Source organism: Benincasa hispida, chromosome 5 (assembly GCF_009727055.1).
Source record: "Benincasa hispida cultivar B227 chromosome 5, ASM972705v1, whole genome shotgun sequence".
In the NCBI taxonomy this organism is placed as follows: Eukaryota; Viridiplantae; Streptophyta; class Magnoliopsida; order Cucurbitales; family Cucurbitaceae; genus Benincasa; species Benincasa hispida.
The window spans coordinates 23992336-24017089 of NC_052353.1; the positions used below are offsets into that span (position 1 = coordinate 23992336).

A 24754-nucleotide genomic window follows, 5' to 3' on the forward strand; every position below is an offset into this window, starting at 1 on the left:
AATTAGCAAAAATTGAAGTAAATTTTGGAATGATTCACATACTTTTTAAAATTTGTGCTTATGCTATAATATATATTCCAAGCTTGATGAACTTTGTAATCAAAATATTTCTTAAATTATATATCAATATAATTAGAAAGAAGACATTGTTTTACAACAATGGTGTAAAGTCTATAATTTAATTTGATGAGATTGAATATTCACTTGAAAATTGATGCACTTACCAAATTTAAGAATAAAATTTACTTTTTTCTCTAATATACTTTAGGAAACTATCAATTTTTACCCTAACTTAGGTAAGTGTTGTAATCTGCCTTAAATTTGAATATTTGTTTGATTTTTTTTATCTGTGAACAAATTCTTAAATTAAATCATTAAAAAAGGTATTTTCATGCATGTTTAATGTGAATTTCCAATGTGTTACTCTGAATAAACTTTAAAAATATCTTCGTTAACAGTATTCCAATGTGTTAATTATGTTTGATAGGAAATTGGTTACCTTATTTTTTCATTGTTGAAATTTGTTTTTCATTAAAAGTAATAAATTTGGAAAGTTTTACCTGGCTTTTTTTTTTTTTTTTTGGTTTAATTATACTAATTGGTAAATTGGTAGAAAATGAATAGAAGGAAAAATTTGTAAGTTGTTGTCTAAGCCTAGGGTTTAATTGGTAAAAATTGGAAGTTTTATCAGTGAAAATAATTTATTGTCCAATTCAGAGTTTATAAAAATTTGCTCCCGTGTTTTTATGTTTTAAAAGATTACCTTTTAATTTTGAAAAAATAAAATAGAATAAAAGAAGAATAAAATAAAATAATGTAACAAAGTGAAGGTCATAATTTAAGTACACATACAATATAGATTGTCAAAATGAACATAACCTAATTGGCATGAAATATAAATATCGTTGTGAAAATTGTTTTTAGAATTTTTGTACCTTCAATCTTAATATATTGATTAGGTTAACTATCATGAGATCTTGATTAAAATTAGAAGTCTTTTCTTTTGTTTACAGTGCATATGAATATTAAAATAATTGTTGTGGTGGCGACTTTGATAAAGTATTGACTAAAAAATTTGATATAACGAAAGACGGTAAAGATGAAGTAAGAAGGAGAAATCGGTGACGAAAATAAATCAGTCGTTGGTGATGAACTAAAATTTTTCTTTAGTTGGTAAGAGTTGTTAAACTACTTTTATATTATCTTTTCAATATTCTCTCATTTATTAGGATATGCTTTATTCCGTTTGATAGAAACCTCACATGGTAAATAAACATTCCCACTATCACAAATTAATGTTTTTAAAGAACAAAGAAAAAAAAATGGTAAAAGAAAATTAATTAAATGCATAAAGTGGGTATGCATTTTTTCACAAAAAAACTATAACCATCTAAACTGTGGACACAAAATAAAAAGGAAAGAAGAAAAATATAATATTAATATTAAAGGTCCCATTTAAATGTTCCAAACATAAATTATTATAATTTAAGGTGGGAGAAGGTCATTATAATTAGTAGTTATTATAGTCCATTGATTATAATAGTCTATAAATTATAATAATTTGTGTTTGGGTTACCGTCTATTTTAGTTTAAATTATAATGGTTTGTATTTGGGATGTAAACTATTTTGTTTGAATAAAAAATAATGAACACTTAATAATGAAAAAAAGAGATGGCAAATATTGTAACAAAAAGGTTTTGAAATAGTATTTGTTATACAAAAGATTTTTTTTTTCAGAAGGAACAACTTTAAATTAAACTACTTTTGTAATTTACAATATGATAAATAACATATTGATCTAAAAATATTTCTCGAATTTCCTCCCAAGAAAAAAAACCAACTTTGAAAATATAAACAATAGATTATAAATTTAAGGTCCGTTTTGTAACCATTTTGTTTTTTTATTTTTTATTTTTTAAAAAATTAAGCATTTAGACATTACTTTCACCTCTAAATTTCTTTCTTTTGTTATCTACTTTTCACCAATGGTTTAAAAAACTATGCAAATTTTGAGGAAAAAAGAAAGTAAATTTCAAAAAGTTGGTTTTGTTTTTGAAATTTGGCTTAGAATTTAATAACTCTACTTAACATCGATGTAAATCATGGTAAGAAATATAGATGAAATAGGCTTAATTTTAAAAAATAAAACAAAAAAAAAATAAAATAGTTACCAAATAGATCTAAATGATTCTTCTTAGAATCATAAACCAATTATTTTAGAAAAATGAAATGAGTACTTTTTTTTTTTGTTTTTCTTTTTTTTAAAAAAAATTAGGATACGAGGGGAATCCAACATGTTAATATCAATACCTCGATGCATTACCAATAGATTTACAAGGAAATTTATACACAAGAGTTAGAGTAGAAAGATTTAGACTAACTTTAAGCCTTAATTGACTAAATTACATATTTGAGGCTAAAATTATGATAACATAATCTTTGACGTCAATTTCGAAATTGATGGTATTTATTTTAGGCCACTTGAACTATGTTCATTCGACTTTAATTGAGTACTATGAGATAATAAGTTAAAATGCTTTTTTTATCCCTATATATTAGAATTCATTCAATTTTAGTCCTCTCTCTATTAAACATCTAATTTTAATTCATATTCTTTCATTAAAAAGTTAGGCTAAATAATAATATTTGTATATGTTTTCAATATTGTAGAAAAATATTAATAAATAAAAAAAAATTCTTAAAAAATAAAATAAACTAGCAACAGAAACTAAATTCAACACTAATTACTAAAAGTATAAAAACTATTTTTTTTAGTATGATAAAAGGTAGACTTAAAACACACTTGCATGTCAATTAAGCTATGCTCGCTTTGACATAAAATATTTAAAAACACGAAAATTAAAATTGAATAAACTCTAAATTATAGGAATAAAAATATTATTTTAACAAAAACTATACTATTTGAAAATTATTATTTTTTAGGATCTGTCAACACGGTTTCTGAGAAACCTATATATATATATTGGGAGGTTTTTGTTGGTGTTCTTGGAAGAGAATTGTTTTGGAGTTATTCTTTTAAAGCTTTTCAATTATATGCTCAAATGTATTTTTTTTAAAAAAAATAAGTATATAAAGTTTCGAAGTTATAAATAAATAAATATTAAAAAAATCATGTCTCTTGGTGCTAATTAAAGTGGTTTTAAATTGCTTGGCATTTTGTGGCGAATGAGTTATGTGAATGTCGTTTTATACACCAAAACATTATTCCTCAATATTCTCACCTTTTTTATTTTCCTTTTTCTTTAGTTACATAAACATTTAAGTTTTCTCAAGAAAGTCAGGTGCCGTTGGGTTTTGATGGGTGTGTTTCTTCTTCTCTATGTATAACAATTTTTTAAAGTTCAAACGAGAAAATAATTATTTAAATCATTTATGGGATATAGAGCACTTATTTCAATTAATTATAAATCTATTATTCGTGCTTTTATGTTTTTTTTTAAAAAAAAAAATATAAATAATATTTGAATGTTAACTAGAGATGTCCATGGACGGAAAGCCTTCCCAATTCCCATTTCCGCCCCCTATTTCATTTTCCGTTCCCGTGAAATTTTCCGCGGAAAAAATGTTCAATTTTTTTTAATTTATTAATTTTTAGCAATGTTTATGTGATATCCTAAATGTTTGTGTAATTTAAATTAATTTATTTTGTAATACTTGAGGGTTATTTTGGATTTTTAAAGATTAAATTGGATTATTGTGAAAGGATAATTCAATTTTAATATTTGTTCAGAAAAGAATTTTTGAATTTAAATTTGATTAAGGGAAAGTTTGAAATTTATGTCAAATTATTTTAATTTTAATTTAATTTAAAATATTGAATTAAAATTGAGAATTTTGGTTTTTTTAAGATTTTTGAAGAATATAATTAAACTAAATAGACAGATAATTGATTTGGAATTATTTTTCGGCAAGGAATTGGGATTTGAAATCCAAAAAGGATTTTTGATATTTGAAATTTAGAGAAAGAAAAAGAAAGAGGTTTGAGTTATTATAAATAGTTGATTTGTGTTAAGGGTGATTTATAAGTTATTTGAGAAAAAGAAAAAGAAAAAGAAAAGAGAAAAGAGAAATTAGAAAAGAAATGAAAAGAAAAAAAAAAAAGAGAACAATATTTTCTCTCTCTCCCTCTCGAACTGTGCACGTGCGACCCCCTTGTACGTTTTCATTCACGCAGTCGTTCACCAGCCCTAATCACCTCCTTCGCCGATCTTCGCGCCGCCCTCACTCCGTTGCTGGAGCTGCCGTCGCTGAAGTCAAGTCTGCCACTACCAGTTTCTGTCTAGCAAGCTGCGTCGTTCTCCTTTTTTAGCCGCTCAAGCTTTGTCGCCCGCCGGTTGATTTCGTTCCCAGTCACATCTGCATTGCCCGTCGATGTTTGTTCATCTGTTTCAGCCACTCGCCACCCCTCTTCTATATCCAATAGCCGGCCGCCACTGCCTTGGTTTACGCTGTTTTGGGCTGTTTCTCACTGGAATCTTGAAAACCTTGAGTAAGATATTTGGATTTTTTCTTTGAGGGGTTTATTTACTCATTTGGTTTGGATTAAAATTTTTTAACATCTTTTGGACTTCAGGTTCAAGATTTGGGATTTTTGGGACCTTGCTCATCGAGGAAGAAATCAATTTTGGACAATTTTTTTAAAAAAATTGATAAGTTTTGGGTAAGTGGTAAGTTAATTTTAAAACTTTGGATTTATTATTTTGGGTTAGGGGTGCTAAATTAAATTTGTAAATTGTGTTATAAGGATTGATTCAAGTCTTACAAAAGTTTTAGGGAGATTATTATCATGGACTATTTTTTGTGACCAATATTTGAAGTAAGTAATCTTACTATTGGAATTGGCTTTGTGCCAGCCGATAAATTTAAGATTAATTTTGAGGATTCCAAGATTGTTTGCATCGAGATGCATGAGGGATAAATAGACTGATCTTGATTATATTTGAAACATGTTATGAGTGCAAGCATGAACTAAATTATTTTGTTTATATGATTTGCTAGATGAACATTGAACATGATGATATGTATTTGCATATTTGTGGGACTATGTTTTATGATGCACGTTATGTTTATGATAGTGATAGTTACCCTTACTCGTAATTAGATACCACCAAAGGTGGTGATAGGGGTATTCGTGAGTTGGGTTGAGTTTGGAAATCTTTTAAGTCCAACCCTATGCTTCGGTTTGTGTATTTTTCTAATCCAAACTAACCATTATTAAATTATGAACCCAAACCAAACCAATCCGTAAAAACTGGAGAGGATCTTAGTTCTTTACTCATGATCTCATATGGAAAATGTTAAATATCCTAATAAATTAATAATGTTCAAAGATTTGAATTAACTATAAAATATTCATTGAAATAAAAGAAACATACATAGAATCAAATTAAAATAGGATTCACCAATAAAGATGCTAACACATAAGATTCCACAATAACAATATCCAAAATCTGTGATAACAAAATAAGTCCTTAAAGTAAGACTATAATGTCTACAAAATTCAAAATAAAGATAACAGTGTTTTCAAATGTCTACAAAATCCTTAAAGTAAGACTATAATGTCTACAAAAGTCTTAAAAATCTATAAATACGACTGTAGTATCCACAAAATCCACTAAAAAGAGCAATCCATTGAATTTTTGAACAACGACCAATAGACTTGAACGACCCATTTATGATCCTGATTGAACTTGCTCCTTGAATCCTAAACAAGATTTAAAAAATAAATTATATAACAATATTATCATAACTTCAATATATTAATATAGAGAAAATATATAAAAGATAACATTACCGGATAAAACTTGATCACACGTTTCCAATTCTTCAGTTTGTGGAGTAAGATCTAACAACATTGGCTTCGCACGTAGCCAATTTTGTGTACATATTAAAGCCTCCACCATCTTAGGACTTAAAGAACTTCTAAAAGAGTCCAGTATTCTACCTCCCGTACTAAATGTTGATTCAGAAGCAACCGTTAACACTGGTATGGCTAAGACATCTCGAGCAACTTATGATAAAAACTTTGTATTTGGGAGCATTTAATTTCCACCAATTCAAAATATCAAAATTTTCGATCAGATCCTCATTAGGTTTTGACAAATATCTCTCCACACCATTTCTTATTTCATTCAAAATTTTCTCTTCTTCGTTTGTATTCCAACCGTAATTCCATTTCCATATCATCACAATCCTCACTTATTTCAACTATGTGACATGGTTGTTCAAAAGCATGACCACTTGAATCACTTGTCTCATAAAACTTATACAATTACATCAAACTAACTTTCACCTCATCAGTCATTGTTCTAGCAACTTCATCCTCATAGATACTTATGAAACAAAAGGACACATAATCCAACTTATATCGTGGATCAAGCTCAATAGCTAGAAACAACACTTTGTTCATCTTGTCAAGAGAACCCCAATACTTATCAAATTTTATTTTCATATTAGAAGCCATAATATATATCACACTATTTATAATTTGGCTCCAACCTATTAAACGTCGTTGAATCCCACAAAGTTCATGAAAAAATGTATTAGAAGTGACATAAGTTGAACCACTAACCTTCAATGTAAGATCATAAAACATCTTCAAAAATTTGATAAATGTTCTAACATGGTTCCAATCGGCTAAGGTCGGTGGCCCCTTTCTTTTCTTTCCATTCTCATCTTCAGTAAAGTAATGTACAAAATCTTCATCCTCTTCTTCTAAGCATTGAAAAGCCTTTTCAAATTTTAAAGCATGGTCAAGCATCAAATATGTTGAATTCCATCTCGTAGACACATCCACACAAACAAAGGCTTTAGGTTCAATCTTTTCATGTCCAACACATTCTAAAAAAAATTTCAATCACTTAGAAGAAGATCTAACATATCTTACAACATTTCACACACTAGTTATCGAATCATGCAATTCTTTCAATCCGTCATTGACAATCAAGTTCATAATATGAGCACAACAACTCATATGCAAAAATTCACCATCCAAAATAAGAGACTTCTAAATCATTAGTTTTCTCTTCATATATGAGATTATCGAATCATTTGAAGTTGCATTATCAACAAAAATTGAAAAACTTTATCAATACCTCAATCCAATAGACAACATTCAATTACTTTACCAATTGTCTCTTCCTCATGATTAGGCACTTGACATAAATTCAATATTCTTTTCAGTATTCCATTCAGAATCAACAAAATGTGCTGTAAGAACCATGTAATTGATGTTTTGTAAGGAAGTCCAAGTATCTGTTGTGAGGCTCACTCTTTGACCACTTTTGATTAAAGTTGATTTCAACAATTTGTTTTCATCCACATACAACTAATAAATATCCTAGCAATTGTGATTCTTGAAGGAATATCAAACTTAAGACTTGCAACATCATAAAATTCTTTAAACTCCTTTGTCTCTACAAATCTAAATGGTATCTCAGATAATACTAGCATCTTAGCACATGCATTTCTAACTCTTTGTTGACTAAAGGCACATATAAAAGATTCATATTCATAGTACCTTTAACATCAGTTTCATTTTATTGAAACTTTAGTATAGTTTGCCATTTAGGTTTCTCTATGAATGAATCTTTTTTTCCTTGTTTTCGCAAATGCTTCCATTAGGTACTAGTTCCACATGAAGAAGTGTCACAAGCATAGTCTTTAGCACAATAGTTACATTTGCATCTTATACCTCGGTGTTAGATTTTTCCATCCTTATAAAGTTAGCTGGTTTTCTCTTACCAATGACTGTCATTTTCGATGGTTTAGAACATGCATCGAGAATATTTATAGGTGGTGATTCATTATTGATCAACTCACTGTTTTCCATCTACAATATTAACAAATAAAGAAAAATAAAAAAAAAAATTGTGAATATGAAACACAAACAGTGAGTGAAGAGAAGTAACTTAAAATAATTGGGAAAATCAAACAATACTACTTCAGAAGAAGATAGATGTGTTGGGATTAAATAATACCACTCAAGAAGTTACAAGCCTAGTGGAAAAGCAGTCAACCTATGACGCAAACAATTGGGAGACAGACGTGGGCTTACCGATGGAAGACGAAGACGGAGACAGTGGAAGAAGACGGTGACGGAGCGGAGCTGGAGAAGAAGACTGAGTGGCGCCGAGTGGAGAGGAGATGAGAAGACGTTTCATTCTTCTCGTCACGAATCCCCAATGGCAACGTGTCTGATGGAGAGGGAGACGACCATGATGGTCTATTAAAGCCTTAAAAAATGGGCTGGGGCGCTGGGCCTTGGGTTTATTAAAAATTTGGTTGGTTCGGTCGACCCGAATTTCGACCTTATGAACTCACGAACGGAATCGACCTACTCGGATTTATTAAAAAAAGAAAAATTCAAACCAAACCAATTTTTTTTAGAACCAACCCAAATCAGGTGGGTTGGGTTGGGTTGTTCGGTTTTTTCAGGTCTTCAATTTTTTGGACACCCCTAGGTGGTGATTTTCTTTAGGATTCACTAGAGGTTTTTGTTTCTTTTGGGATTCACTAGAGGTGGTGATCTCCTTCGAGATTTCACCAAAGGTTTATGTTTTCTTCGGGATTCACTAGAGGTACATGTTTTCTTCGAGATTTCACCAAAGGTTTATATTTTCTTCGGGATTCACTAGAGGTACATGTTTTCTTTGAGATTCACCAGAGGTGGTGATCTCCTTTGGGACTTCACCAGAGGTTTGTATCTCCTTCGGGATTCACTAGAGATTTGTGGGTGCACCTAATCTACTATATAGTGGGTTCAATTAACCACTAGTTAGCCATCCTATGTATGTATAGGTTTATGCACGTCCCACCAGAGAGTGGCATATAGAGGACATAGGTTTAGAGTTCCATTGTTGAAACTTTTATTTATAAAATTTCATAAAATTTATTGTGAACTTATATTTCAAGGGGATTGCGATCAAAGATTTTCAGTTATTTAGATTTTACAAAAGTTATTTATTTAATAAAATTTGTTTGATTTAATTAAAATTTATGAGAGAGCCATTTTGAGATTTATGCATGTATGTAGTAACGGCCTAGTATAAGTCCTATAAAGTTAAGTTGTTGCACAAACGTACAAGAAATTAAAATAAAAGCGGATAAATGTAAACATGGGATAGGAATTATCTAATTTCGAGAACGAGAGAGATCCTATGTAATTTCAATATAAAAATCCATTAATTGGACATACAATCGATTTATGCATACAAACACTCGCTTGACAAGATTGGCGGACAACAAGCTAGGACCGAAACAAGAAAGCGTCTTAGTAAACTACATGCATTAAATCCTAATTGGGTTCGATAGCAATCAATTAAGACTATGCACATACTCATTAAGCTTTAGGATTCCATTGTGTCGATTAATTAATAGGAAAACCCTAACTCAATCAAGCATGCATCCTAAGATCCAAAATTAGACTATAAATTCTAGCATACTGATAGATCTTGAAAAGAACTATATTTTACATGTTAACTCCCTCAATTTTATATTATTAAGTTTCTTAATATGTCAATTTTATAGGTAAAATAGTCTCGGGAGCACTTTCGACCAATTAGAAGAAGTTTGGAGCTAAAAGGAGCAAAAACGAGCCAAGAATCACATAATTAGAAGAAGTGAAGATATTTACCATTTTTCATCACTGAAGCAGCATTGCAATGCTAGAAAAATACAAAGGCCCAACGTTGCCTCAACGTTATAAGTCAGAAAGCAACAATATTCTGTAAAATAGGGTAGTGTTACAATGTTACGAATATTGACAAGAAAAATAAAAATTCACGCGCGCCTTTGTGCAAATGGGCGATGGGCCAGCGTCACTCAAAGGGTGCAAGGCTATGACGTGCATCCATTAAAAACCAAATTTTCCATAAATTGGCAAGAGCCCATTTTTAAGATTTTGAGATCAATTTTCACGATTTTGAGAGAGAATTCTTTAATTTCTTCATTTTGAGAGAGAATTCTGTAACTTCTTCATTTTTGTATCATTTTTTTTACAAGATTCAATGGATTTCTCGAAGATTTTGCTACTTCATGAATAGGTAAGTTTTCTTTCTTTGGAATTATGTTAGATTAATCAATTCTTGAGACTTTTCTTTAATTTTCCTCTTGTAATTTGTTGTTCATGAATATTCTTGTTGTTAATCTCAATAAAATGTTTTAAAGATGAATTTACAACTCAATTTTAATTTATTTTTGTATGCAAAATTACATGGCTCTATAGCATAATTGTAATTAGGTTGCAAGAACTAGTGATTTTAATGGAAAGTTTGGACTTCTTTTTCTATTTTCTTGAAAAGATTTACTAGTTTAGAACATTCGTATTAATCATGCTTGATTGTAGTCTTTTTAATTTCAAGAAGGTCATAGTTAAAAAAAACCCAAGAAATACATGCAATTTAGGAATTAAATGTGGAATGTCTTTAGGAAGCATTTATGAACTAAATTAGGGTTAATTGACCAATTTAGGTTAATTGGCTAATTAGGGCATTAGGTCTTAGCCTTATAAACTATGGAACAATTGAATTGCCTAAAATCAATTAAGTCTATGATAGAATTAGATTAATCTGCATAAAATCCCCAAGATCCTTTTTCCATTGATTTTCTTACATAATTTTTATACTCTCTCATTAGTCTCATTATCAAAAAATCATTTTAATTCTTGTTTTACTTTTACTTAGTTTCTTAAAGATCAACAAACTAACCCACAATTTGGATTTCAAAAGTCAATTTTGCCAATTAATAGAGGTTCCCCGAGGATCGATCTCGTGCTTCCATTGTTACTATGTGGTAGTATTAGTAGTTGTGTGTGTTTTACAAATTCTATTTGTTTTGGGTTAAGTTGAATTAACGACATCATTTTTGGCTCGAACAAATTGGCGTCATTGCCGGAGAACCGTACAATTGGCTTTATTTTAATTTTGAATTCCTTAAAAAAATATATAAAAAAAAAGAGAAGTAATAAACCCAAAAATAGTTAGACCCTTCATGAAAACTACAAAAACTAGAATTGATGTAGATAAATGGTCTTTGTCAGTTGAATTTGATAGAGAAGTAAATCATTCAACATCTATGATGCTATGAAATTTTCAGAAGAGCATTTGTCTGTTTGTGTCATTGATACATGTGATGTGATTGATGAATTGTTGTTGTCTATTGATGAAAATTTTGATTGTTTGGTTGCCCCCTCTATTGATTTTGACGACGATGACTCTTCGGCTAACTCATTGCTTTCTTCTAATGACTTTGATTTTAATAATAATTCTTCTAATAAGGATGTTGAATCACAGGTACAAGGGATTGAGCTTAAGGCTCTTCCTTCACACCTCAAGTATGTCTTCCTTGGAGATGAAAATGCTTTTCCAGTTATTATTTCTAAAGAACTCACATCTTCTCAAGAATGCACTTTATTGGAAACATTGAAATTCTACGAAAGGTAATCGGTGGACTCTGGATGATATTAAAGGGATAAGTCCTTCCCTTTGTATGCACAGGATTATTCTAGAAGATGGAGCCAAGGCTACCGTCCAACCCCAAAGGAGACTTAATCCTACAATGAAGGAGATAGTTCATAAGGAAATCATCAAACTTCATGAAGCCGGAATAATATAGCCAGTTCCAAATAGTCAATGGGTAAGTACGATACACTTGGTGCCCAAGAAAATCGACATGACCATAGTGAAAAATGATCAAGGTGAAATGATCCCAATGAAAGTACAAAACAGTTGAAGAATGTGCATAGATTTCAGAAAGCTAAACGAGGTAACTAAAAAAGATCACTTTTCTATTCCTTTCATTGACCAAATGGTTAAATGGCTTATCGAGAAACCATATTTTTGCTTTCTTCATGGATTCTCAGGATTTTACTAAATACCAATAGTATAGGAAGATCAAGAAAAGACAACTTTTACATACACTTACGATACATATGCTTTTAGGAGGATGGCATTTGGGCTATGCAATGTCCCAGGTACGTTTCAACGATGCATGATGAGTATTTTCTTTGACTATGTAGAAAAGTACATAGAAATTTTCATGGATGATTTCACAGTGTATGGTAATTCCTTTGACGATTGTTTACACAACTTGAGCTTGATTTTAAAAAGATGCATAAAAAACCAATTTAGTCCTCAATTATGAAAAATGTCATTTCATGGCTTCACATGATATTGTATTAGGACATCTTGTGTCATCTAAAGGAATAGAGGTAGATAACGAAAAAATAAATGTCATTGCTAACCTTCCTTATCCTTAAAATATTAGGAAAGTGCGAGGAGTGTAGGATTCTATAGAAGGTTCATTAAAGATTTTTCCAAAATTGCACTCCCTTTGTCTAGTCTACTTCAAAAAGATGCCACATTTGACTTCAAAAATGAATGCAAGGAAACCTTTGACAAACTTAAAGAGAAGTTGACTTCAACTCCAATCCTTCAACCATCTCGATGGGACTTGCCATTCGAGATCATGTGTGATGCTAGCAATCTGGTAGTTAGGGCAGTATTGGGACATAGAGTAGATAAGAAGTGTCTTGTTATTTGTTTCGCATCAAGGACTCTCAACTCAACTCAAATCAATTATTCCACCACCAAAATGGAGTTTCTTTCCATTATTTTTGCTTTAGATAAGTTTAAATCTTATATCCTTGGTTTTCCAATCATTATTTACATTGACCATGCCGCTCTTAGGTACCTCAAGACAAAGAAAAAATCCAAACCCAAACTCATAAGGTGGATCATTTTTTTTTTTTTTGCAAGAATTTAACTTAACCATCAAAGACAAGAAAGGATCAGAGAATTCAGTAGCCGACCACCTAAGCCGAATTGTGCAAGAAGAGGAGTCAATTCCAATTAGAGAAGACTTGCCTGATGAACATCTTTTCAGGGTAACTACTTTCCTACTGTGGTATGCCAACATGGTTAATTATCTTGTGACTGGTAAGTTTCCCTTTTATATATCTTCATCTAGAAAGTCTAAACTTAAAAGTGACTCTAAATATTCTGTATGGGATCCTTCTTATCTATGAAAATTTTGTTGATATCAAATAATAAAGAGATGTGTCTCCAATGAAGAGTTTGAGTCTGTTTTGTCCTTTTGTCATGAGCACACATGCAGAGGTCATTTTAGTCCAAAAAGAACTATTAGAAAAATTTTAGTCTTAGGACTATTTTGAAATTCTTTATTTGCCGACTCTTATGCATTTTACAAATCTTGTGATAAGTGTAAAAACTCTAGGTCTTTATAAAAAAGAAATGGCATGCCACGTAACTCCATTCTTGTATGTGAAATATTTGATGTTTGGGGCTTAGATTTTATGGGCTCATTCCCTTCTTCATTTGGATATTTGTACATTTTACTTACCATATATTATGTTTCAAAGTGGGTTGAGGCAATCTCCATTAGGACTAATGATGCTTCTACTATTTCAGGATTTCTAAAAAATAATATCTTTTGTAGATTTAGAATTTTTAGGGCTATTATAAGCGATCAAGGAACACATTTTTGTAATAGAACTATAGAGCATTATTGAGGAAATATAGAGTACACCACCGAGTTGCAACCCCATATCATCCTCAAACAAATGGCCAATCTAAAATTTCCAATCGAGAAGTGAAAAGCATTCTTAAAAAGACGGTCAACCTAAAAAGAAAAGATTGGAGCTCCCATCTTAATGATGCACTTTGGACTTATAGAACCACTTTTAAGACACCTATTGGAACAACCCCATATAGAATTGTATATGGCAGGATGTTCGATCTTCCTGTTGAGATTGAACACAAGCGTATTGGACGGTAAAACAAAGTAATTTAAATTTAATCCAAGATGGAGAGGAAAGACTTTTAGAATTACAATAATAGAAGAATTAAGACATAATGCTTACGAAAACTCCAAGATCTGTAAAGAGAAAATCAAGTTTATTCATGATATGGGTTTGATAAGAAAGGACTTCAAAATTGGTAAAAAAAAAAAAAGTATTTCTTTTTAATTTTAGATTACAATTGATGCCTAGAAAACTTAAGTCTAAGTGGTTAGGTCCTTTTGAAATTACAAATGTTTGCTCTTATGGTGTAGTTGAGATTAAAAGTTTTGAAACAGGAAAATTTTTCAAGGGGAATCGACACATGCTTAAATTCTACAACGAAGGACATGTAAATAAGTTCAATTAGACTTACATTTGACTAATCTCTCATACATATGATCTCCTTCTTCACCAACGTCGAGCAAGCGGTGCTAAAAATATACAAAAAAAGATAAATTTTCTCTTTCTTTTTATTTTCAATTCTTTTGTTTTTGTTTTTCTTTGCTACTTTTGCATTTCTTAGCATATTTTGTTAATAAATAAAAGAATGAAAGAATAATTGGTTTTTCTTTTTATTTGTAGGTAAACTCAAGAAAAAGGAAAACCCAAATAAAAGCAAGGAATTCTCACAATCAAAAGAATAAGCAACCACAAAAACCAGGGAAGTTTCTCTCTACATCCCTTACTTTTTGTTCTTGAACTTATATGCATATTTTAAACATTGAGGACAATGTTCGATTTTTAAGTTGGGGGTGAGAAACAATGCTTGCATATTTTTTATATTTTTATTTTTTTCATAGAAAAATGAGTCCTACTTATTTTTTTTGCTCTATAATGATATATAAATGCATGTCTACAACCCTTGAGCATTTGAGCTCGGGTTAGACTAGATTTTGTCAATTTGATACTTTGATATCTTGACTATATGTTTATGGCTCTAATATCTTGATGATGGCTTTATTATTTTGAAATTGAAAATTTTTTACTTCTTGATGAATTATGTTTTTCATGTTAAGAATGATTTTTCATATTCTTTTTAAATACTCCATGACTTCTTCATGTATAAAATGACTCTTTACTCATTTTTCTATAAATGAATAAATGCATGATTGAATGAATGCATGAAAATACAAAATAAAATAATCACATTCATTTTGTTTTATGTTCTCATTAGATTTCTACACAATCATTTCATTCTTATCAATGAAAGTTTGATGACACACTTTTTTAGCAAAGATACAAACAAAATTTTAGACATTTTAAATTTTTCTAACAAAATCTTGAAACCATTTTTCAAAAGAAAATTTATTTTCTTTTTAATTTCATAAAAAAATTGAATGCTTTGTTTTCATGTTTATTTAGAATCCTAGACTTTTAGAAATGTCATTTCTATTTGATTTTCTTTATCATCTTGATAGGAAAACTTTTGGTCTTTAGAACGACCAACTTTTTTTAGAAGCAAGTCTAGACAAAATGATAAAATAGGGTCATGCCTGAAAGAAAAAGTTGCTAGCATGTAAAAAATAAAAATAAAGCAAGATTGCAAAATAACATAACTTCACTAACGTTTGTGTGCATGGATAGAGGTGAAAAGAGCTACTTCCATTGTGTCTAGTTAGGGCCCACGAGAAAAGAGTGATAGGGATGGTGTGAGTGTGAAAGTTATCCCTCTAGATAAAATAAATGCCAATTAAGATTTGTGTGTGTGAGTTTATAAAAGGCACCTTTGTCTTAGAATTTCCTCTTTTTTTTGTAAGTTTAGGTATATATTAGACCGATAACTGAGCCAGTGTAGGGCGAAGAAGAATTGAGAGTTAGATAGAATCTTTCACTAGCCTTAGAATCTTAAATAAACTAAAACTTTGCACCCGTTTCTTTCATTATTTTGCTAGAAAAAAAAATTTTCTTTTAAAAAATAAGTCTCAATTGATTGTTAATAAATTCTAACTTTCTAAATGCTTATTTATATCAATGTTTCCTTGATTGTTGAGAAAATAGTTAAGAATTAAACATTTGTGTAAGTCAACTGAGCATATAAACAATTTGAATGAACAAACAAATTAGTGATTCATATTGTTGCCTTGATTGAATGGATGTTTTTACCTTTACTTGCTCGAGACGATCAAGAGCTAAGTTGGAGGTAATTTGATAGGTCTTGAAAAGAACTATATTTTACATACTAATTCCCTCAATTTTATACTATTAATTTTCTTAATATGACAATTTTATAGGTAAAATAGTCTCGAGAGCACTTTCGAGAAATTAGAAAAAGTTAAGAGTTAAAAAGAGCAAAAAGGGGCCAAAAACTACCTAATTAGAAGAAGTCAAGATATTTACTATTTTACCATCACTGAAGCAGCGTTCCAATGCTAGAAAAATACAAAGGCCCAACACTACCTCAAACAGAAAGCAACAGTCTAAAAAATAGGGCAGCGTTGCAACGCTACGAACATTGACGAAAAATAAAAATCCGCATGTGCACCTTTGCGCAAATGAGCGTTAGGCAAGCGTCACTCAAGGGTTACAACGCTGCGACCTGCATCTATTAAAAACAACTTTTTTCGAAAATTGGGGAAAGCCATCTTTTACGATTTTGAGAGAGAATTATGTAATTTCTTCATTATTGTATCACTTTCTTGTAAGATTCAATGGATTTCTTGAAGATTTTGCTACTTCGTGAGTAGACAAGTTTTCTTTCTTGTGGATTATGTTAGATTAATCAATTCTTGAGACTTTTCTTTAATTTTCCTCTTGTAATTTGTTGTTTTTGAATGTTCTTGCTGTTAATCACAATAAAATCTTTTAAAGATGAATTGACAACTCAATTTTAATTGATTTTTGTATGCAAAATTACATGGCTCTATAGCATAATTGTAATTAGGTTGCAAGAACTAGTGATTTTGATGGAAAATTTGGCTTCTTTTCCTATTTTCTTGAAAATATTTACTAGTTTAGTATTGGTGTTGATGCCCTAAATTCGTAGGGTCCTATAGTTTATAATTGTATTGTACAAACATCTTATTTATCTAATAAAATATTTGATGTTTTATTTGACATTTAATTGTATTAATCAATCCAAGGTTATCTTGTAGCTTAAACATGTGTATAGAGACATGGATCATATTTAAGTGATAACCTAAATGGTTTGTAGTATATGAATAAGGTTGGATACTTTATCCTGGTGACATTACGAGTACGACCCACTTTGTAGATGTTACAATTGTTGTAAAGTTCTGCAAATGATCTGATCCTGGTCATTCATGTGGAGACTTGTGAGCGAGGGTATTCTATACAAAGGAGTTTGTATAAGATCGAACCACGAAATGACTACTATCATAACACCATTCATAATAGAGACTTACATTTCACCAGGATGACCATAGGTAACATGTAACGACCCGACCCCTTAGAACTCAAGTTAGGCCGTTACTAAACACATGCATGCATGGAACTTAAAACGACACCCTTTTATAGTGAATTAAATGCTAAATAAATAAGGTAAATTCAAAAGACATTCATTAAATTCAATTATTAAAAACAGACAATAGGGTAACTGTAAATCATAAATGATAATAAATAGGTCTGAAAACAAATCTTAATAGTAAGTTTCAAATATCAAAACCGAAAGTTGAAAAACATGAAAAGAAATCTAAATATCATGAACGAAAGCATAAAACTGGTCTTAGTGGCTCGATCACGAATTCCGCTTGTCAATCGCCGGTACATCTCTACCTTTACCTGAAACAACATGAGAAAGGATGAGTATAAAATACTCAGTAAGTAACCCTACTACTGGAGTCAGGCTAGGCATCTATGTCTTCTAGATGCCTACCTCTGGTGGAAACATATAAACTTCTTTAGTCCTCATAGGGCACATACATACATGAAAAATTGATTTTTATCCTACTGTAGTTAAGTATACCCACTATCTCTAGTAAGTCCCTTAGAACCCACAACTTCTGATGAATCCCGAAGAAAAACACCACCTCTAGTGAATCCCGAAGGAAACACAACCTCTGGCAGATCCGGAAGGAAACCACCACCTCTAAGGAATCCCAAAGGAAACATGACCTCTGGTGAATCCCAAAAGAAACACAACCTCTGGTGAATCCTGAAGAAAACACAACCTCTGGTGAATCCCGAAGGATAACACCACCTCTGGTGAATCCCGAAGGAAACACAATATTTAGTGGGCATCTAACTAATCAGTGAGGACACTATCACAGTCTCAACATGGTTCTATAACATACATATACATCTCAACATCATAGTTCTACGACATACATATACATCTCAACATCATAGTTCTACAACATACATATACTTCTCAACATCTTCAGATCAAATACAACTTCATGGAATCAAATATCATCTCATACTAGAATTCAAGTGCCTATGTGCACAATTAATCTTTCAAATCCTCATACAAGAACATACATCGGTTATACTATACTATCATTCTATCATGCTATTACAGTTCCAGTAGTAAGATTACTTACCTCAATGCAATGCAAGTCTAACAAAAAGTAATCCACATCCTCCTTTAACTTAGTAAAATTCTTGAATCACACCTGAATCAATAATCAAAATTAAATCCGACATTTAGAACTAAATTTCAAATACGAAAATACCTCAAACTCCACAAAACAACTTACCCAAAATATGTGTTGATCCAGAAATTTGTTCTAAGCTTAACATAGAGATACCAATCTATTTATAACCTATAATTAGGAATTTGACATCAAACTTTGTTGGATAGTGGTTTTTGACACCTTGAAACTTCAATCCAAATTTCACAACATAATCAGTATAACTAAATTAAATCCAAACTCAATGGGTGACCAAACCCATTCAAGAAAACACAAACTTTAGATCTTACCCCAGATTCCAAGTTTCTGGCAAAAAAACCTCACGGAATGACGGCGAAGATCGAACTGGCAGCTGGCCGGATGGAGCAGTGGCGGAGGTCTTGGACAAGTGGCTCAGCCTCAACCAAACAGGGTTAGGCGACGTCGGGCGACTGCTGGAGGTGCGGTCGGAACCTCCAGATCCAACGCGGACGACCTCAGGGAGGTGCGGCGGCGCACTGCATCGGATGGACGCACGGCTGGGTCTGAGGCGTTGATCGGGAGTGGCTCGACGTCGACCGACTGGCGAGATCTAGTGCGAGTGAACCGGCGAGCTTCATGGCTGAAGACGCGAGCAATCGGCGGGCGGCACTGAGCGGCTGAGGCTGGGCGGCGAGGGTTTTCACGAGGAGGGTACGGTCACGTTTTCACGAAGGAGAAAGGTTCCTTTTTGTTTTATAAAATAATAATAATAATAATAATAACAACAACAACGACACATTCTTTTCCTTATTCCACTTTATTTTATTACATCCTTTTCCTTCCCAAAATGGAATTAAATCCGGCTATTAATTTCCAAATTCAATAATTTTGAACGTCAATAATTAAATTCCCGCAATTACACTTAAGTCCAAAAATTCCAAAAAAAAAGCCCTCAATTAATAAAAAATACTGAAATTACATAAATAATAAAAATTCGGGGTGTTACATAACATGACCTGAATCTTGAGTGTGTTGTGAACTCCTGTCTATGAAAGTGGTCATTTGATTTGTATGGGTGAGAGTGACCAGATCGTCGATTCAATAAGTCTACTATTTTGAGGATTCGTCTAATTAGGGAGCTGGGAACACAGCTACACAAGAACGAATTCACTCATTCCCCAACGTCAGGGTAAGTAGATAAATTTCTCCCTTAAAGGCTGATTCCGGGGCTTGAACAATAAGACACCACACCTTCTCCTGACTTGAGAGGGGTTTGATCATAGTTGGACTATGATTTATTGTTCATTAGAGGGATCAGTGGTATGTAAAGAGTTAGATGTAACTACAGGAAAAAACAGTAATTTTAGCCCTGATATACTTACGAGCAATTTGTGAAGGGTCATTTTACTGTTGACGGGTTATATCCAATGGACATAGAAATATATCTATAATGCGAAGAGTGCAATTATCGGTCTTTAATGGAGTGTCCGATAGTTAACAGATAATGAATAATTTAATAATTTAATTAAAGGGGTTTAATTAATTATTCATATACTGTTAAAGCTTCAAGCTACAAGTCTATGAGATCCCCTTTGTAGCTCAACGAGAATTAATGATAATCAATTTTTGGATTAATTTGAATTGTTCAAACTAATTGAGGGAATTAATTATATGTGATATGATTAATTTTATCTAATAATATATGATATAATTACTATAATCTATCTGATACATTATAATCTAAAGTTTATTTGAGAGGAAATAAATATTTGAATATAATTCAAATATTAATTATATGAATTTGATTCATATAATTGAATTTAATATAAATGGGATTTATATTAAATTCCATTGGTGAGAGAATTTAAACTATAGGTTATATTGTATTTGATACAATATTAAACTATAGGTTATATGTTATATTTGATATACATATAGTTTAATATATATATTATATAATAAAGTGGTTATCATATAAATATATATATTAATGTTTTATTAAAATTATTTTTAACTAATTTGTTTTATTTTTAAATTAATTTTTGGAGGGAGTTGTAACTCCTTCCCATTTTTCTCTCTACAACGTACTAGAGTGGGACTAGTGCAAGGAGTTGTTATCCATCTTTTTCTTCCCTTGAGTTTGGTAGTACATAACACATAAAATTATTTTTGAGAAAACTTCTCAAGTTCTTTGTACTTCCCCTCTTCCTCTCTCAATCTTTTTTCTTCTCTTCTAAAGTTCTAAGAGTCCACAACTCCTTAGTAATTCTCAACCCATTAAACAATACATGAGGCATTTTTTGTGGTAATGACCATTTGACTCGAGTTTGTTTATGACAGATCCGGAGAAGGGAAGTTCATGAAGAAGGTTTCTTTAAGGGTATGTCTTCTCTCACGCTAATTCCTTTTTCATTTATGTTTGCATGGTGTAAATTTTTTATTATGCATAACACTTGTATTATATAATTTTTTATTTTGTGAAAATAAATTTTAGATCGGTTTCCACACTTCCACTCAATGACCTTCAAAGGTTCCTTCAATTGGTATCAAGGCACATTTTGATCCCTGATTTTTATTGTTCCAGATTTTAATTTTACAGAATTGGTGGGTAGAATTTTGTATATGTTCATGTGATGAATGCTTGTAAATGTCAATGGTTTACAATCATTGGATGTTTTCGGGATTGGATTTTTTTTTTTTTTTTTTTTATAGATTTATCGCTTTCAATTTACAAATTTGTTTGAGGGCCCATATATTGGGCATTATTGTTTGCGATCAAGTCTGTAATTTAAAGTTTTAAGTTACTCTTGTTGTTCTTGGTGTCTTTCGTAGGGAAAAAAAAAAAGCAACACTATGATGAGGAAGATATCGTCCATTATTTGCTAAGAGATCGTGTGGTGTTTGCTAAGAGATCGCATAACACTTGCTAAGAGATTGCGTAGCAATTGCTAAGAGATCTCTCAGTATTTGCTAAGAGATAGTTGCTAAGAGATCGCTGCTAAGAGATAGCTGCTGAGAGATCATTGGTGGGCGGTTCGGTTCGTGTGGTTCAAGGCCCAGTTCACTTGTTTCGAACCAGTTAACTATTATTTTGTAATAGTTAGATTTTTTTAATTAATTAAATTAATATAAGTGTTATATTAATTTATTTAATTGTTAAGGTATCCAATCCCGATCCAATAATTATTTTTTAAAAAATTATGCATTTGATGTATAATTTATATTTATTATTATATGTCATACTGTATGTCATATAGTAAAAATCCCACCATAGGTTATGCATTTAATTTCATGCATCATTTATATTATAAGTGTTATAATATATATAGTTGCATGATTTAATTAATATAACATGCTCATGCATCATACAATATAAGTATTATACTATATGTTTGCATGCATTAATAACATTGTCATGCATAATTTATATTATAAATTATAATATATAGTTTTAAGTATGTATTGATTAATGTTGTTATTTATTTCATTACATTATTATATAATTGTTATATATAGTTAGTAATGAAATTGAATTGCATAAAACATGACATTACCTTAGGTAATTTATAATTGTTATAATTTACTAAGTATGTCAATGGATACAATGTATGGTCTTAATTTATTTCATTTGCTTATAGTTGTTATAACAAAATGAAATTAGAAATTAAAATCGACAAATTAGAATTGCATGCAAACCTTAGGTTAAATTCATTTTTTAAAATAGATCTAAGATCACATTTCTAATAAGATTAGAAATTTTTCGATTTTAATTTCTAATTTGAATCATATAGATCTAAGATCACATTTCTAATAAGATTAGAAATTTAGTTTAATCTTTTAATCGGTTTAATAGGATTAAATTATTTTTTTAATTAAAACATTAACATTGTAACAAATGTATCTATAAGGGACTTTTTGTCAAAGGCTAATTCTGTCTAGGCTGGGGTATTTAAGTTGACGGAAATGTAACACTCCTACCTGGGAATTTACCTAGAATGGTAAATTAGATAGATTTGTTACAAGCATGCAATGTTTGATTAAAGTTTATTAAAACGTTTAATAAACATTAATCAAAGTAGTTTAACTATCCAAAGTAATTGTTACTTTTGAGAAAATTAAACAAACACTTAATTAAAATTAGTAGCCAGATTTTCCTAAATTAATTAACCCTAGGTAAAACACTCAGTGGGAGAAAAATGGGGTATATGATACTTCATTTTTCCTCTTCACGTTTCTCCATAAATATTCGCACCGTGAGATTTATACTCGACCTCGAGGCACTTTGAGTGTCCTCCTACGGATTGTGTTTGTGTAGATCAATACCAAGGTGAGTGGAGAGAGTATTTATACTAAGTGGGAGTGGGACAAGTGTCAGCTGATCCCTCAATCTCTCTCATTATTTTGAAGTAAAGTTTTATGTTTGGTCTCGAGTCACCTTGAGTGTCCCCCTACAGATGACATTTTGCATGACGCTTTATTCAAACTCCAAAAATGGATAAGGGTTACTTTAGTTTTTGCCCCAATCGATTTTTCCCTACGGTTGGATCGTTGGGGCGGAACTCTAGAATCTAAAATGAGGGGTTACAATTACAAGAAATGATAAGCGAGTTTAACTATTTATAGACTGAATAATGGCGACTGATAGTTATAGTAACAAGGAGTTGTTTTGTCTATTGATTGAGATAGTCTCATTTCAGTGAAGGGGTACTTGATCACCATATGGTGACTTTTGTTCTGTCTCACTGAAGCATCATTGCAAAATAGATGTCACTTAGGATGCATTAGATTATTTTACTAAAATTGATTGATTTTTCAAATTGGGTTAATGTAAGATATACTAATATAAATAATTTGTATGATTTCAGCAATTTAATAATAACTTCTGCGACTTTAAATCTGCTTGCTAACGACAAACTAACGGGCAATAATTATACATCCTGGAAAAACATAATTAACATTATACTGATCATTGATGACCTCTGTTTTGTCCTAATGGAGGAATGTTCTTCTATTCCTGCTTCTATAGTTTGTAATTGTATTGTACAAACATCTTATTTATCTAGTAAAATATACGATGTTTTATTTGACATTTAGTTGCATTAATCCAAAAACTAATAAACTAACACCAAAGTTATCTTGTAGCTTAAACATGTATGTAGAGATATACGGGTGGGTCATGTTTAAGTGATAACCTAAATGATATGTAGTATATGGATAAGGTTGGATACCTTATCCTGGTGACACTACGAGTATAACCCGCTTTGTAGATGTTACAATTGTTGTAAATTGCTACAAATGATATGATCCTGATAATTTATGGGGAGATATGTGAGCGGAGGTATTCTATACAAAGGAGTTTGTACAAGACTGAACCACGAAATGACTAGTCTCATTGTATAACGCCGTTCATAATAGAGACTTACATTTTACAAGAATGACCATAGGTAACATGACCTGAATCCTGAGTGAGTTGTGAACTCTTGCCCATGAAAGCAGTCCTTTGATTTGTATGGTGAGAGTGGCTAGATCGTTGATTCAATAAGCCTACCATTTTAGGAATTCGTCTAATTTCGGAGCTGGACACACAACTACACAAGAAGGAATTCACTCCTTCCATAATGTTGGGGTAAATAGATAAATTACTCTCTTAAGGGTTGATTTCAAGGCTTAGACAATGTGGCACTGCACCCTCTCTTGGTCTAAGAAGGGTTTGGTCATAGTTGGACTATGATTTATTGTTCATTAGTTGGATCAATGGTACATAAGGAGTTAGATGTAACTATATGGGTAAAATAATAATTTTGGCCCAGTTATACTTATGAGCAATTTGTGAAGGGTCATCGTATTATTTACTGGTTATATCCAATGGACACAAAAATATATATGTAGTGCGAAAAGTGCAACTGTTGGTCTTTAGTGGAGTGTCCGACAGTTAACGAATGGTGAATAATTTAATTAAAGGAGTTTAATTAATTATTCACGTATTGTTGGAGCTTCAAGCTACAGGTCCATGAGGTCCCCTTTGTAGCTCAATGAGAATTAATAAGAATCAATTTTTGGATTAATTTGAATTATTCAAATTAATTGAGGGAATTAATTATATGTGATATAATTAATTTAATCTAATTATATATGATATAATTACTATTTGAGAGGAAATAAATATTCGAATATAATTCAAATATTAATTATATGAATTTCATATAACTAAATTTAATATAAATAAGACTTATATTAAATGTCATTGGTGAGAGAATTTAAACTGTAGGTTATATTGTATTGGATACAATATTAAATTATAGGTTATAGTTATGTTTGATATAACATATAGTTTAATATATATTTATATGATAAAGTGGTTATCATATAAATATGATTAATGTA

The 24754-nt window shown here is 31.0% G+C and overlaps 1 protein-coding gene and 1 long non-coding RNA gene across 7 annotated transcripts; one reads left to right on the top strand and one right to left on the bottom strand.

Moving 5' to 3' along the window:
• Positions 1 to 5478: 5478 nt before the first annotated feature.
• Positions 5479 to 8465, bottom strand: LOC120077532 (zinc finger BED domain-containing protein RICESLEEPER 4-like). Of its 6 annotated transcripts, XR_005481772.1 has the most exons (4): positions 8079 to 8267; positions 6594 to 6752; positions 5817 to 5974; positions 5484 to 5726 (listed from the first exon to the last, which is right to left on the bottom strand). XR_005481772.1 is itself a non-coding variant. In XM_039031443.1 (3 exons), exons 1-3 carry the CDS (start codon positions 8182 to 8184, stop codon positions 5637 to 5639), a joined length of 465 nt encoding a protein of 154 aa, XP_038887371.1. In that variant the 5' UTR covers positions 8185 to 8465; the 3' UTR covers positions 5479 to 5636. The 6 variants fall into 6 exon arrangements, 1 of the variants encoding a protein (XP_038887371.1); XM_039031443.1 differs by lacking the exon at positions 5817 to 5974 and having other exon boundaries at positions 5479 to 5726; positions 6594 to 6862; positions 8079 to 8465; XR_005481771.1 differs by having other exon boundaries at positions 5483 to 5726; positions 5817 to 7853; positions 8079 to 8276.
• Positions 8466 to 11331: 2866 nt separating this feature from the next.
• LOC120077461 lies at positions 11332 to 12922 on the top strand. The gene is made up of 3 exons (XR_005481753.1): positions 11332 to 11785; positions 11883 to 11993; positions 12778 to 12922. It is a non-coding gene; the product is annotated as an uncharacterized LOC120077461 (long non-coding RNA).
• The last annotated feature ends 11832 nt before the right edge of the window (positions 12923 to 24754 follow it).

Bases quoted from the DNA above. Each gene is read 5' to 3' on its own strand.
- LOC120077532 (XM_039031443.1), bottom strand. From the start codon at position 8,184: ATGAAACGTCTTCTCATCTCCTCTCCACTCGGCGCCACTCAGTCTTCT. The intron at 6,863-8,078 runs GTAAGCCCACGT...AATTTTTTTTAG, and splicing joins TCCGTCTTCGTCTTCCATCG to AATGTGTTGGACATGAAAAG. The intron at 5,727-6,593 runs GTTAGTGGTTCA...AATCTTGTTTAG, and splicing joins TTTATGATCTTACATTGAAG to GATTCAAGGAGCAAGTTCAA.